This window comes from Ovis aries, chromosome 3 (assembly GCF_016772045.2).
Source record: "Ovis aries strain OAR_USU_Benz2616 breed Rambouillet chromosome 3, ARS-UI_Ramb_v3.0, whole genome shotgun sequence".
NCBI classification, from domain to species: Eukaryota; Metazoa; Chordata; class Mammalia; order Artiodactyla; family Bovidae; genus Ovis; species Ovis aries.
In genome coordinates this window covers 9,491,832-9,503,313 of record NC_056056.1, presented here as the reverse complement: position 1 = coordinate 9,503,313, position 11,482 = coordinate 9,491,832, and the positions used below count along the sequence as shown (strand labels likewise).

At 58.3% G+C, this 11,482-nt stretch overlaps 1 protein-coding gene across 2 annotated transcripts in view; it reads left to right on the top strand.

The window, feature by feature from the left end:
• The first annotated feature begins 705 nt into the window (after positions 1–705).
• Positions 706–11,482, top strand: part of LMX1B (LIM homeobox transcription factor 1 beta) — an 86,203-nt gene continuing 75,426 nt past the window's right edge. For both annotated transcript variants that reach the window (XM_027966439.2, XM_027966438.2), the window contains exons 1-2: positions 706–891; positions 1,737–1,923. In XM_027966439.2, the coding sequence (XP_027822240.1) occupies positions 753–891; positions 1,737–1,923 (326 nt within the window). In that variant the 5' untranslated portion in view covers positions 706–752. The remainder of the gene's footprint in view (positions 892–1,736; positions 1,924–11,482) is intronic.

Here is an 11,482-nt window from a genome sequence, read left to right as displayed (position 1 = left end):
GGGTGGGCAGCGACGGCACTATTTGACGTGGAGTCGCCGGCTCATCCCGGCGCAGGGATACGAGGCGCACCAATGAGTTCAAATGTCAGGAAGTTTGAGGAGCGGTGAGGCGGCTCCCGGCAGGGGTATCCCTCCGCCGCCGGCCCCACAGCTCTAAACCGAGCGGCTCCTCGGGCGCACCATGGCACTGGGGTAGCGCGGGGAGCGCGCCTGGAAGCCCGCGGCCCGCTGCGCCCCGCCCGGGACCCCGCTGCGCCGCCCGCGCGCCCCCCCCTCAGCCCGCGGGGCCGCCCCTGCACCCCCACCCCCTCCCCCGCCCGCCGCCGCCGCCGCGGCCGCCGCCGCCACCACCACCACCAGCACCGCCGCCGCCGTCTCCTCCTCCCCGCGCGGCTCCGTCCGCCGCCGCCGCTCGCCGCCGCTGCAGCCCGGCCCCGGGGCTGACAGGCAGGTGACTGACAGAGGAGCCGGCGCGCGTGCCCACGAGTGCCCCCGGAGAGAGCGCGGCGCGGGCTGCAGCCGCCCCGGCCCGCCCGCACGACGCCGGGGCCGGGGGCCAGCGAGTGGCCGCTCCGCACTCGCCGGGGGCAGCCGGCGGCCCCAGCCGCAGCTCCAACCCCGCGGGGGCCGGGCCTCCCCGGCTCCCCGGCTCCCCGGCGGCGGCGGCGGCGGCGGCGGCGGGAGGCGAGCAGGCCGGCAGGCGGGCGGGCAAACACCCTGGCCGGCGGGGCCCGCAGCGCGCCCCGCGTCCCATGGATATAGCAACAGGTCCCGAGTCGCTGGAGAGGTGCTTCCCCCGCGGGCAGACGGACTGCGCGAAGATGTTGGACGGCATCAAGATGGAGGAGCACGCCCTGCGCCCCGGGCCCGCCACTCTGGGGGTGCTGCTGGGTGAGTGCGGGGTCGGGACGCGCCCGAGTGGTCTACTGGCAGGGGACAGGGGCCTTGGCCCCTGGAGGTGTACACGGGGGGTCCAGACCAACGGATAAAGGCAATGGTGTTGCAAAACGTGGGGGTGTTGGGGACACAGAGAGAAAGACTCCTGGAGTGATCACCAAAGGGACGAGAGGCACGCCTAGACAGGCATCCTGAGGGGACAGAGGTACGCAGGGACACCCCCTAGGAGGAGCGAGGACAGGCACAGCTCCAGCCGCCACCTCCTATCCTCACCGGGCCGCAGTTCTAGAGCTGCCACTCGGGAGGCGAGAGGTAGGAGGCGGTGGCAGGGGTGATGGAGAGGGCAAGAAGTCACCTCGGCAAGCTTGGGAGTGGTGCCGGGTCACTTGGGGAAGGGCCGTGTCTAAGAAATGTTCCCCGGGTCACCCAGATTACAGACGTGGGGGGAGATGTGGGAGAGAAGACAGCGAACGCCACCGTGGGGCGTGCGCCTAAGCCCTCACCTCTTCTGTCTCGGTCCCTGCCGGCTGCCCTGCGCCGTGCTGGTTCCTCCTCTCTGGTATTACCACCGAGCGCTGGATCTCCGGAGCAGGGGAGCGCGCAGCGCCGAGCCGAGACTCCAGGCCCGCGCGGCCTCTCGGCGCCGGAGTCCGCCGACCGGGATGAACTCACTGAGTCTGCCCGGCCCCTGGCGCGGCGGCCGGGGAGGCGCAGGCATGCGGGCGGCGCTCCCGGGCTGCCCTCGCCTTTGGGGCCGGGGGCCGCGGGCCCAGCGCAATCGGGACGCTGGGCCGGGCTGGTAGGCGCTGACGGCCCGGCTCTCGCCCTGTGCGCTGCAGGCTCCGACTGCCCGCATCCCGCCGTGTGCGAGGGCTGCCAGCGGCCCATCTCCGACCGCTTCCTGATGCGAGTCAACGAGTCGTCCTGGCACGAGGAATGTTTGCAGTGCGCGGCGTGTCAGCAAGCCCTCACCACCAGCTGCTACTTCCGGGATCGGAAACTGTACTGCAAACAAGACTACCAACAGTAAGCGCCTCGCGTCCTCCTCCTTCCCCGCCGCCGCCCGACACTCGAGCCCGGCCGCCCCTCTGCCCGGCCGGGGCCCGCGTACCCCCTGCAGCCGGCGCCGCGCGCAGCTGGGCCCGTCAACTCCAGAGAGAACTCCGCGGGTTGCGCGTCTCCCTCCAGGGCAGAACCATCCCGGCCCGGCTAACCCCGGTGGGGTGGCCGGGACCCTCCAGCAGCCCCTAGTTGCCATCTTTTTTGTTCGGGAAACCTGCGCTGGGCTGCTCCGGTTGGAGTGCGCGGGACAAGGCCCTGAGCGGAGCGAGGGATACGATGCTTCGGTCGTGGGACCAAGGCCTGGCTTCACGGAGGCCTGCACTGGGGACCGAGAATTGCTTTTCAAACGAAAGCAGTGCTTTAGGGAACCGGGCCCTGGCGGTGTGCTTCTCCAGCCCCAAGGCAGGGTTTGTGTCGGTTGGGGATTGCTGAAGCAAGGGGGTGGAGTGCCAGGGTGCTGAAGCGCTGGAGCCCTCGGGCATGCCCCCTTTCTGCCAGGCTCCCTGCTGCCTTTTCAGTCCCCGATGGAGAGAAAAGGGTGTGCGCCCTCCCCAGACCGTTCCATGCGGGAATCCTGCACACATAATTATTGTTGGCTGGAGATGCTGTCTAGGAAGAGGACCTTAAGAGGTGGCAAACCACAATCTGGGCTCCCCATGGGGTGAGGAGCTGACCAAGTCAGCCTTCCCCAGCAGGCCCTCTTTCTTGCAATGTGTGTATGTTGAGGAGGGCTGGCCTGCTTTGGCCGCCTGCAACCCAAGCCTCTCATGGTTGGGGCCAGTGACTGAGCTGAGCCCTACCTGCTTGGCTTTTGTTTTTAGCTGAGACTATGGATTTGTCTGGCAGGGGGCGTGGGGTAGATAAGAGTAGATTCAGGTCTTTGTTTTGTTTCTTTTGACCCTCTGGGTTTTGTGCCTGGCTGTGTGATTAAGAGGGAGACGGAGGGGAGCAACAGCAGGAAGAGGGGCGTGGGGATGCCCAGGGCAGCGACTAGTGGGTGCCCGTGAGAACTTTGCAGTGATGCCCAGAAAACCATTTCCGATAGGACTGTGGGGTGGGTAGGCTGCTCAGGTGGTGTGGTGCTCAGAAGGGGCTGTGTGTGCCCAAGCCTCTGAGAAAAGACAGGGCGGCCAGTGCTTGGTATCGATAGCAAGGGCAGCCTACCCGCTCTGCTCGGGGACTGTCCTGAAATCCACACCCTGATGGGAAGGGGCGCAGCTTGACTGAGACCTGGAAATAGGTGGGACTGCAGGCCAGAGCCCTGGAGAGGGCATCGGGTTCTACTTCAAAAGACCCCGGCTGAGCCTTCCACTAGCACCTACTCTGTGCTCCCCTGGTCCAGGGACCCAGTAGGAGCTGCTTTTTGTGCCTCGCTCTTCCTGCCAGCTGGGGGGCTCTGCAGGCAGGAACTGGGGCCCTGTCCTGAGCCGGCTCTTTGTGGTCCCCAAAGACTGCCCTTCTCTCTGGAGCACCCTGGGTTAGGCACACTACCATTCATGGGGTTTGTGCTGTGCCCTGGACTGATAGGTTCTAGTTCCAGAAGCTGAGGCCACCAGTCAGCTTAGCCACAGGCAGGCATAGAGCAGTATAAAGAAAAGGAGGAAAGTAGTTGGAGCTAGGTGCAGTCAGAGGCTTTGGGGTGGCCCCAGGGACTGTCCCCTCAGCGGGGCTCACCAGCCTCCAGTCCACATCCTGCTGTCCTGCACCCCTTGCCTGGCTCTGCCTGGCCAAGCTCGGCTCTGGTGGTGCCACTGCCCAGGGCAGCTCAGCCTGGACAACTCAACATGTGGGGGCCGGAGGCCCAGAAAACTGGAAATAGGCCTCCAAATCATTTGTGCAAGTTTTGAGGAAAATTTTTTTTTTTTTTACATTTTGTAAAGACTCTTTCCAGCCTCTTGTACCCATCTGCCCATCCTCTCCTCCCCACACCCCAGTCATTCATAGCAATTTTCTTTAAAACAAGGAGAAGGTGCCCCCCTGGTTCTTCAGAGCAGGAAATTGTAAAGTCACACAATTTGAGCTGGATGATCCTTTAAAGCTGAAAGGCCAATTCCCTCATTTTACAAAACAATTAAGCATTAGACAATTATTGCTTTGCTGAAAGTATATTTGTTTAAAATAGAAAAAAAGGTACCTAAGAGCTTTCTCCCTCAGTGCAGTAGGGGTGTGTTTGCAAGTGAATTTGGGGTCAGGGTGAATCTCCAGCACAGAGTCTAGGTCCTGTGGGCAGCAGGCAGGCATTATTCATGCCTCTCATGGTGTCTTCCTCCCCTCGTCCCCTCTTTCTTCCAATAATGCCAATCAGGTATCTGCACTAGGCTGGCCAGTGGAGGAGGGGGAAAAAGGGGGGTTGTTATCAAGACAATTCTGGCGACAAATCCTCCGGTGGATCTTTTCTGTGGGAGAGCAAGGGCAGAGAGGCAAGCAGGGGCTCACTGGGAAGTGATGTTCTTTGCACAATAAAAATGTATTTCACGATTTATTTTTTTCTTTGAGGATCGCAGATGCATATTTATTGCATCTGTGCGTAAATGCTTTTCAGACGAGAATGCAGGCAAGTGGGCGCAGAAATGTGCCTTCTCGATTTTGTCGAGTCTGTGTCAGCGGTATCGGGAAATTAACACCCCCCCCAAAAAAAAAACAAAACAAAACTTCGGAAAACTGTTTCTTCGCCTTGAGAGGGGCTGCGGGGCTCAATCCTTGGAAAGAGGTTCCTATTTTTATTAAGCGTCTCTTCCTCCACATTTATTTTAAAGATCCGGGACACTCAGAGACACAACGTTATTTTACGCACCACGGGGGTGATTAATTGACGTTCGGGCGCACTTAATAACGTTTGATAAAAATCCACCCGCACATCCTGATCCTGCAAAGTGGAGAGCGGGCCACGGACATTTGGGCATTTTCACGCATCACTCGAAGTCTTCTTTTTCTCAGTTACGTGTTTTTTGGGGGGAGTCTCCTTCAGGGGAGAAAAAAAGCATCGGATCGTTCAGCTGTGCCCCAGACTTTGGCCCCTCGGCAGCGCAAGCTCCGTTTCGGGTAGAAAATCGGGTTAGAAACCGGGAAGACCCACAACCTCCAAACACAAACACCCTCTCCTTCCTCCACCCAAGAACACATTTTAAAAATGACATTACCCACCTCCTCGTTTTTGTTTTTTGTTTTTTTCTTTTGCTGCTTAGCCAAATAGAATTATGTAACTCTCTTTTCCTGCCGTCTGTCGCTCGTCTGGAAAGGGTTTCTATCTTTCTATCCCGAGGAGATGGCGAATTCCGGGAGGAGGCTCCGGAAGGGGGGAGGGTCGTTGGCAGAGTCCAAAAATCTGTCACAAAATGGAGCCTAATCGCTTGGAAGACAGCTCCCAGATCTGGCCACCCGAGCCTCGTCGGTGTGCGGCCAGCGGGAGCCTGCGTGCGCTGTGCGCCCACCTCGGCATCCAGGGCTGGCGGCGCCTTTCGGCTGCCGGGCCTGCCCGGGCGGCCTCGCCTCTCCTCCGTGGAGCCCGCACGGTGCCCTGGGCCTCGCCTGCCCAGGTAGGATGCCTCCACAGCGGCGAGTGGGGCAGTGAGGCTTTGCTTGAGTTTCACCAAAAAAGCTGTCCGAATCCTGGGGTGATTTTCTTTCTTTCTTTCTTTCTTTCTTTTTTTTAATTTACTCCAGCTGACTGTGGCTCCAGTGGCCCAACCCCAGTCTTCCCCAGTGCATTCCTTTCCTGGGAAATGTTTACACCGAGAAAGGCCTTCCTGGGAGATTCACCTCACCTCCCAGCACCGGGTGTGGCGCATGGGGAGAGCGAAGTCAGGCCCCAGCCTTTGCTGGCGGCCGCTTCTCCCTGCTTGGGAGGCCTCCTTTAGGGGGGCGCCAGTTACACCAGCAGCATCCCCTCCACCAGTGGGTACCCCAGCTGGCATCGCTCCCAGCAGACTAGTTTCAAGCTATGACATCCCTGCCCACAGCCTGGGGTAGAGTAGTGGGCCTGTCCTGGAAACGGATTTCCTTAGAAGGAAGAGCCAGCGCTTTGCCTTATTTAAAAGACTTCTCGAGTGCTCTCCCTGGACATGGAAGGGCTGAGGGGATCCCTGTGCCAGCCCAAATCTAGGGGCCCTCTGGCCCCCGGGGTGGGGGGGGGGGCACCAGCAACTTGGCTGCAGGCGGAAGGGTAAGCAAGGGCCTTCCTGAGGCTGCAGTCCTCCGCTGCTGAACGGATGCATTATTCACAGCTGACTCCTGGCTCACCCTGTATTCCCCAGGCTCCGGGCTGGTGTAGCCTAATTTGTTTGCTGGGTTTTTCCCGAGTGGGGGAAGCAGGCTGTGAGAATCTCCTCTGGGGTGCGTGAGGCTCCCTCCTGTGTGTCCTTTGGAGCCAGGCTTAGGACCCCTGAGCCCCGACACCTACCTGAGCCTCTTCTGTGAAATGGGGGACATACCCACCTGGGAAGGGAGAAGTATTTTTATGAGGATTGGAGATAATGTGCCCCAAAGGACCTGGCATCTTGCCTGGCACATTGTTAATATTCTGGAAATTATTGTTGTTGCTTTATCACCATCAGCATGGCAAGGAATGCCTTGGCTCCGAGGCCACACACCATACCACCCATGGATTCCATGCCAAAGAGAGGGCAGCTGGCGTGCTAGGCTTGCCATAGGAAGGATGAGGGACACCCCTGGGAAAACCATTCCCTTTACCTGAGTGGGACACTGAGACAGACCCGAGTTCACCTCCCGGCCTCAGCACTCAGCAGCTGTGTGATCTTAGCCAAGCGGCTGCCCGTCTCTGAGTCAGAGGTTCTCCATCCACAGAATGGAGGTAACGATATAATTTTTCAGGGACGTTGTGAGGATTACACCCGGTACCCCAGTGGAGGTGGGGAAGCTTCAGTAAATGTTCCATACTTCATGGGATCCAGTATCCTCTCCTGAACCTCCATAGAGGTAGAAAAGCTTCTGATGACATGAGTGGAAACAAATGCCAACTGTGCATTGTCAAGAAGGGCAGCGGGCAGCAGGGTGGGCCTGGCCTATTCCTTCTTGTGAGGGGGGGTGGGGAGCAGCGTGTGGAGGTTGGGCTGAATCAAAGATCTTTCCATTGGAATCTCCAGGGTCTACATATTACTTAGAAAAGCACACTCAATAATATAATTTAGTATTTGGAGAGCTGTTCATGTTCATTTGCTCTTGTGATTCAAATGACAGAAAATAAAGCTCAACCGACATCTCCCAGGCTGCAGGGGGGATTCCGAAGAGAGGGTATGTGTGGGAGAGATCCAGGGATCTGTGCGTTTTTCAGGTGAGAAACACCAGCCCAGGCAGTCAGAAGGCTCTTCCAGCCCAGGGAGGTTTTTGGTCCATAAAGAGCTGGCAGTGCTTCCCCAGGGAACTTCCTCTATCCTGCAGCTGTGAGGTTTTTAAAACAGAAAAGGGAAAACACACACATACACACACAACCACCCAGTCCTACTTTGGCATTAGTTAGGCGGAGGGATGGAAGATACTCTCAGTGACATGAGTTATAACCTCCAATTTGTTGGACACCACAATCAGGCCTCAGCTTTAGGGGAGGGAAGAAGGAGGGATGGTCCACTCATCCAAGGAGTTCCTGTGAGCTGTCAGTCAATGGAGGGTGCTGGAGGACCCAAGGCCCTTGGCTCTCTGGCTGACCCAGCCCTCTCCAACCTCCAGATTCTGTGCTGATGGCAGCAGAGAGCAAAACCAAAATTATATGTATTTATTGCCACTGCAGTCAGAAGTGGGGAGGTGGTGGTACGGAGGGGAGGGCAAGGCTGAAAACCATATTTGAAAAAGTTGATTCACGAAGGCAGAGGAAGCAAAGTGGCAGACGTTTGCCATTTCATCGGCCGGCTGGTGTTCTCCATTCATGTCATAAATGTCTCCTGTCATTTGAGGCCAAAAGCAACATGATTTGGTTCCCCGGTGGCCTATAGGGTTTTTCTCCATTTTCTTTTTTTTGCAGTAAATGTTTATTTGTTAATGATATGCTTTAAACAGCCTAGCCTTGACCTCAAGTCTCCTGAAGCATCCATCTCCTCTCAGAAAAATCTTTCAAAGTTTGTGTAATTTTGAGGGGAAGGTGTAACTGACAGGGCAGTGAAGGGCCTGTGTTTGCTTTAACTACTGCGGTGTTGGGAGTGGAGGGGTATAAGGGGCCACTGTGCTCCGAATGGCAACTTTCTTGAGTTTCAGGCCTGGCTGACAGCACTTCCTCACTGCCCTTTACCTTTGGGTCGCCTGATCAGTACAAATAAATTTCTGCAGAGGCCCTTCCTTTGTAATTCCCAGGGCAATATTGTATCCATTTCTGTTCAGCTTTTTGATTGGCAGCCGCTGGATCTGCCTGGTGGACCCTGGGGCCCTGAAAAGAGGTAGGGGAGTCTCAGGGTCCAGGGGACGTTTGTGCGCACATTGGGGAGGGGAGGGGGCTTTGTCTCAATTGGAAGCCAGGCCCAGACCAGGACCAAATGTGCCGGCTGATGGCAGAGCACCTGGCTGGCCTGGCGCTTGGTGAACTGGGGGCGGTGGTGGAGGGGGGATGGGGACCCGGTTCCTGGAATCAGGTTCCAGGAGAAACAAAGATATTTGCTTCCTGGCCAGCCTTGCTGTCAGAGGTTTCCTCAGGAACTGTGAGGTGGGTGCCAGCCGGGGAGGGTGCCCACCGGGGCCGGGGTGAGGAGACCGCTGAGCAGCGCACTAGGTGCAGGAAGATGAGTGGGCATGCTGGAACACCGAGCTGCGAGGGCGCCTCCCCCAATCCCAAATGCCTCTGCTGATGCTGCCCGCCTCTGATGGCAGAGGCGGGCAGCATCACCACCGGTCTGGATGAGCTGGGTGTGACCGCCCTTCCCCTCTCCCACCTCTGGTTTTCAAGGGGGACTCCGTGACTGTTGTCATGTGACTCCTGGATTGCCATAGTTACTGGGCTGCCGGGATGTGGGCACCCGCCCAGGCCTGGAGTTGCCCAAGCCTATGGAGACAGAGAGGACCAGGGTGCTCTGGGACCACCTCCTCCAAAAGGCGGGCCCTCCGAGGGGGACACAGTTTCTCAAAGAGCAAGACGGCAGTTACAGATCCGGGCTCGAGAATGTCTCTGGCTCCCAGTAACGCAGGCCAAGGCCATTTAGGAAAGCTGATGCCTCTTCCGGAGCTTCAGTTTTCTTTCTCTGTGTAATAGGGGTGATCTTTCCAATCTCACTGGGTTGCTCAAAGGAAAAGTGAAACAAACCCAAAGATGCCAGCCTACCTTCGGCATCCAGTCAATGTATATTTCCTGCCTGCCTGCCTGGGATGGAAGCCTGAGGCGCCCTGCCCGGCAGGAATGCATTGTCTGCCCGAGTGGGAGGCCCAAGGAGCGCAGCCTCCTAAACCGACCTCCTAAAACAGCCCTGCCCACCCTCTTACTTCTCACCCGGGTCTGGACTGGTGTTTTGGGGTTTTCCCCTTGCAGAACCCCAAAGCCAGCACAGGGCTGGCCATCAGAAGCTGGTCCTTGGAGGCAGGCAGTCAGCAGCCTGTGGATGGACCCCCATTACTGTGGATGAGGCACATAAGTTCCCAGTTTTTCCCAGCAGACCCTGGAAGTTGCCAGGGTAGGTGTTACTAACTCCTAATAAGGTAGGTTAGCTGTACTAACGCCGGAGCATCAGGCCACAGAAGTGCATCTGGAAGGAAAACGACGGGTGTTTTTTGAGTGTCTGAATGGACACTCACCTTTTTTGCTGCAGCTCTGTGTACTGGTGAGAAAACCCAGGCTGGGAGAGTTAATAACTTCTCCCAAGTCCAGAGTGACTCTGTAGCAGATTCTTCCCCAGATGGGGCTAACTCCCAAAGCAGTAGGGACCCTGCACCCCTTCACTCCTGACCTTCTGGAAGCTCCACGTTACCACCTTGGGCCGTTGTGACTCTCCCTGGAGCACCCAGAGGGAGGTGGGGGAGCAGAGTCAGCGCCGGAGGTTTGGAAGGGATGGAATTGGGTGGATCACTGCTCTCTTCCACCGGAATGCCCCAGTTAGGCCAGAGAAGGAAAAAGGTTAGAATAACTGCCTTTCTCGGGGCGAAAGAGCTGCCTTCAGCGCCCCCCTTCGGCGCTCAGGCGGGGAGGCTCTCAGTGGTCTCCGCCCGCCTTCTCCTCCAGGCCCCCCTCTCGGAGAGTTCCTGCTCCTCGTTCTCCTTTACCCCCGAATGGGGGCAGCGAGGTGCACGAGCTCCTCGGTTCCCCGGCTCCTCGGTTCCCGGGATCCTTGGCCGAGCCACAGGGCGCCAGCGGCGGTTGATGAATTTCGGTGTCACCAGGGGTTTAGCCTGGATTTGGGAACCGCGAGCTCTAATACGCGCACACGGTCCTGCCCTTTCTAAAGCGCAGCCCTTTCACCCAGCCGCTGATTTATGAAGGAACCCGATCCCGGGACGGGCTGGGCTGGAGCCGGGAGCCCGGGGCCCGCGCGGCAGCCTTCGGGCTCCTCGTTGCGGGGGCCCTTGGCGGCTCCAGGCGTTCTCCTGGGCTGGACTCAAAGAGCCCTGCCAGGCGGGGCCTCCCGCGGCCCAGGACTTCCCTCCGAGCCACTTAAACCCCCTGGAATGGAGTGAGGCGGGTGGAGAGAGTTCGCGTTTTCATTCGGAATTGAGCAAAGCCCTCGCCCCTCCCCAAGCCCTGCGATCGACCCCCTCGGGCAGGCCCTAAAGCAGCGAGATCGGGAGGTTTGTTTATCGAGGGAATAGAAAATTGGGGGAAAAAAAAAAAGCGTCCAAGACATTTTTTCCCGCCGCAGAAAGGTGCAGAGTCCCTCAGCTCCTGGAGGCGGCGTGGCACCCCGATAGCCGAGTTCCCCGCGCGCCCACGCGGGGCCGACCCAGCGCCCTCCCTCCTGCGCCCCCGGCCGAAGCACGGCGGGAGAGCGGATTTTTTTTTCAGATTTGGTTTGCAGGGGGGAAATGGGGTTGTATCAATCCACAAATATTTACTCTTAACAGACTTGTATCTGTGGAGATTTCGAACAAAGACAGTTTAGGGGGATTACAAAAACCCTAAACCCCGTTTTTCTCCCGGACTTGGTGCTTTAAATGCCAATTACAGGCGAGCCATATCCAACAGCAACGGGGGGGAGGCGAGCACGGTCCGGGGAGGGAGTGGGGGGCGAGTCCAGCCATTAAATGTAACTTTTCATTATGAAAAGGCTTTCGCCGGTTTTATCTTCTAATAAGATTATGTCACGAACACAAGTACCTAGGATGGTGCTGAGTGACAGGGCTCTGTCGTTTAATCAGAGTCTGCGCCGCTCAAACTGCGGGGCCCTTTGTCCGACGGAGTGAACGACGGAAACTTGCCGTCCTAATCCCCTTATTCATGTCAGGCAGAGAAAAGAAGCCGAGCACCTTACAACCGTGTCCCCTCCACCCCTTCCGAGGGCGGAGAGAGGAGGGGGGCTCCAGCCCTGTGCCCCCCACCCCATCCCCAGGCTCCTTTCGTTTCCCGTTGTGCTTGGGTCTCCGGAGCCCGCCAGGCATTCCA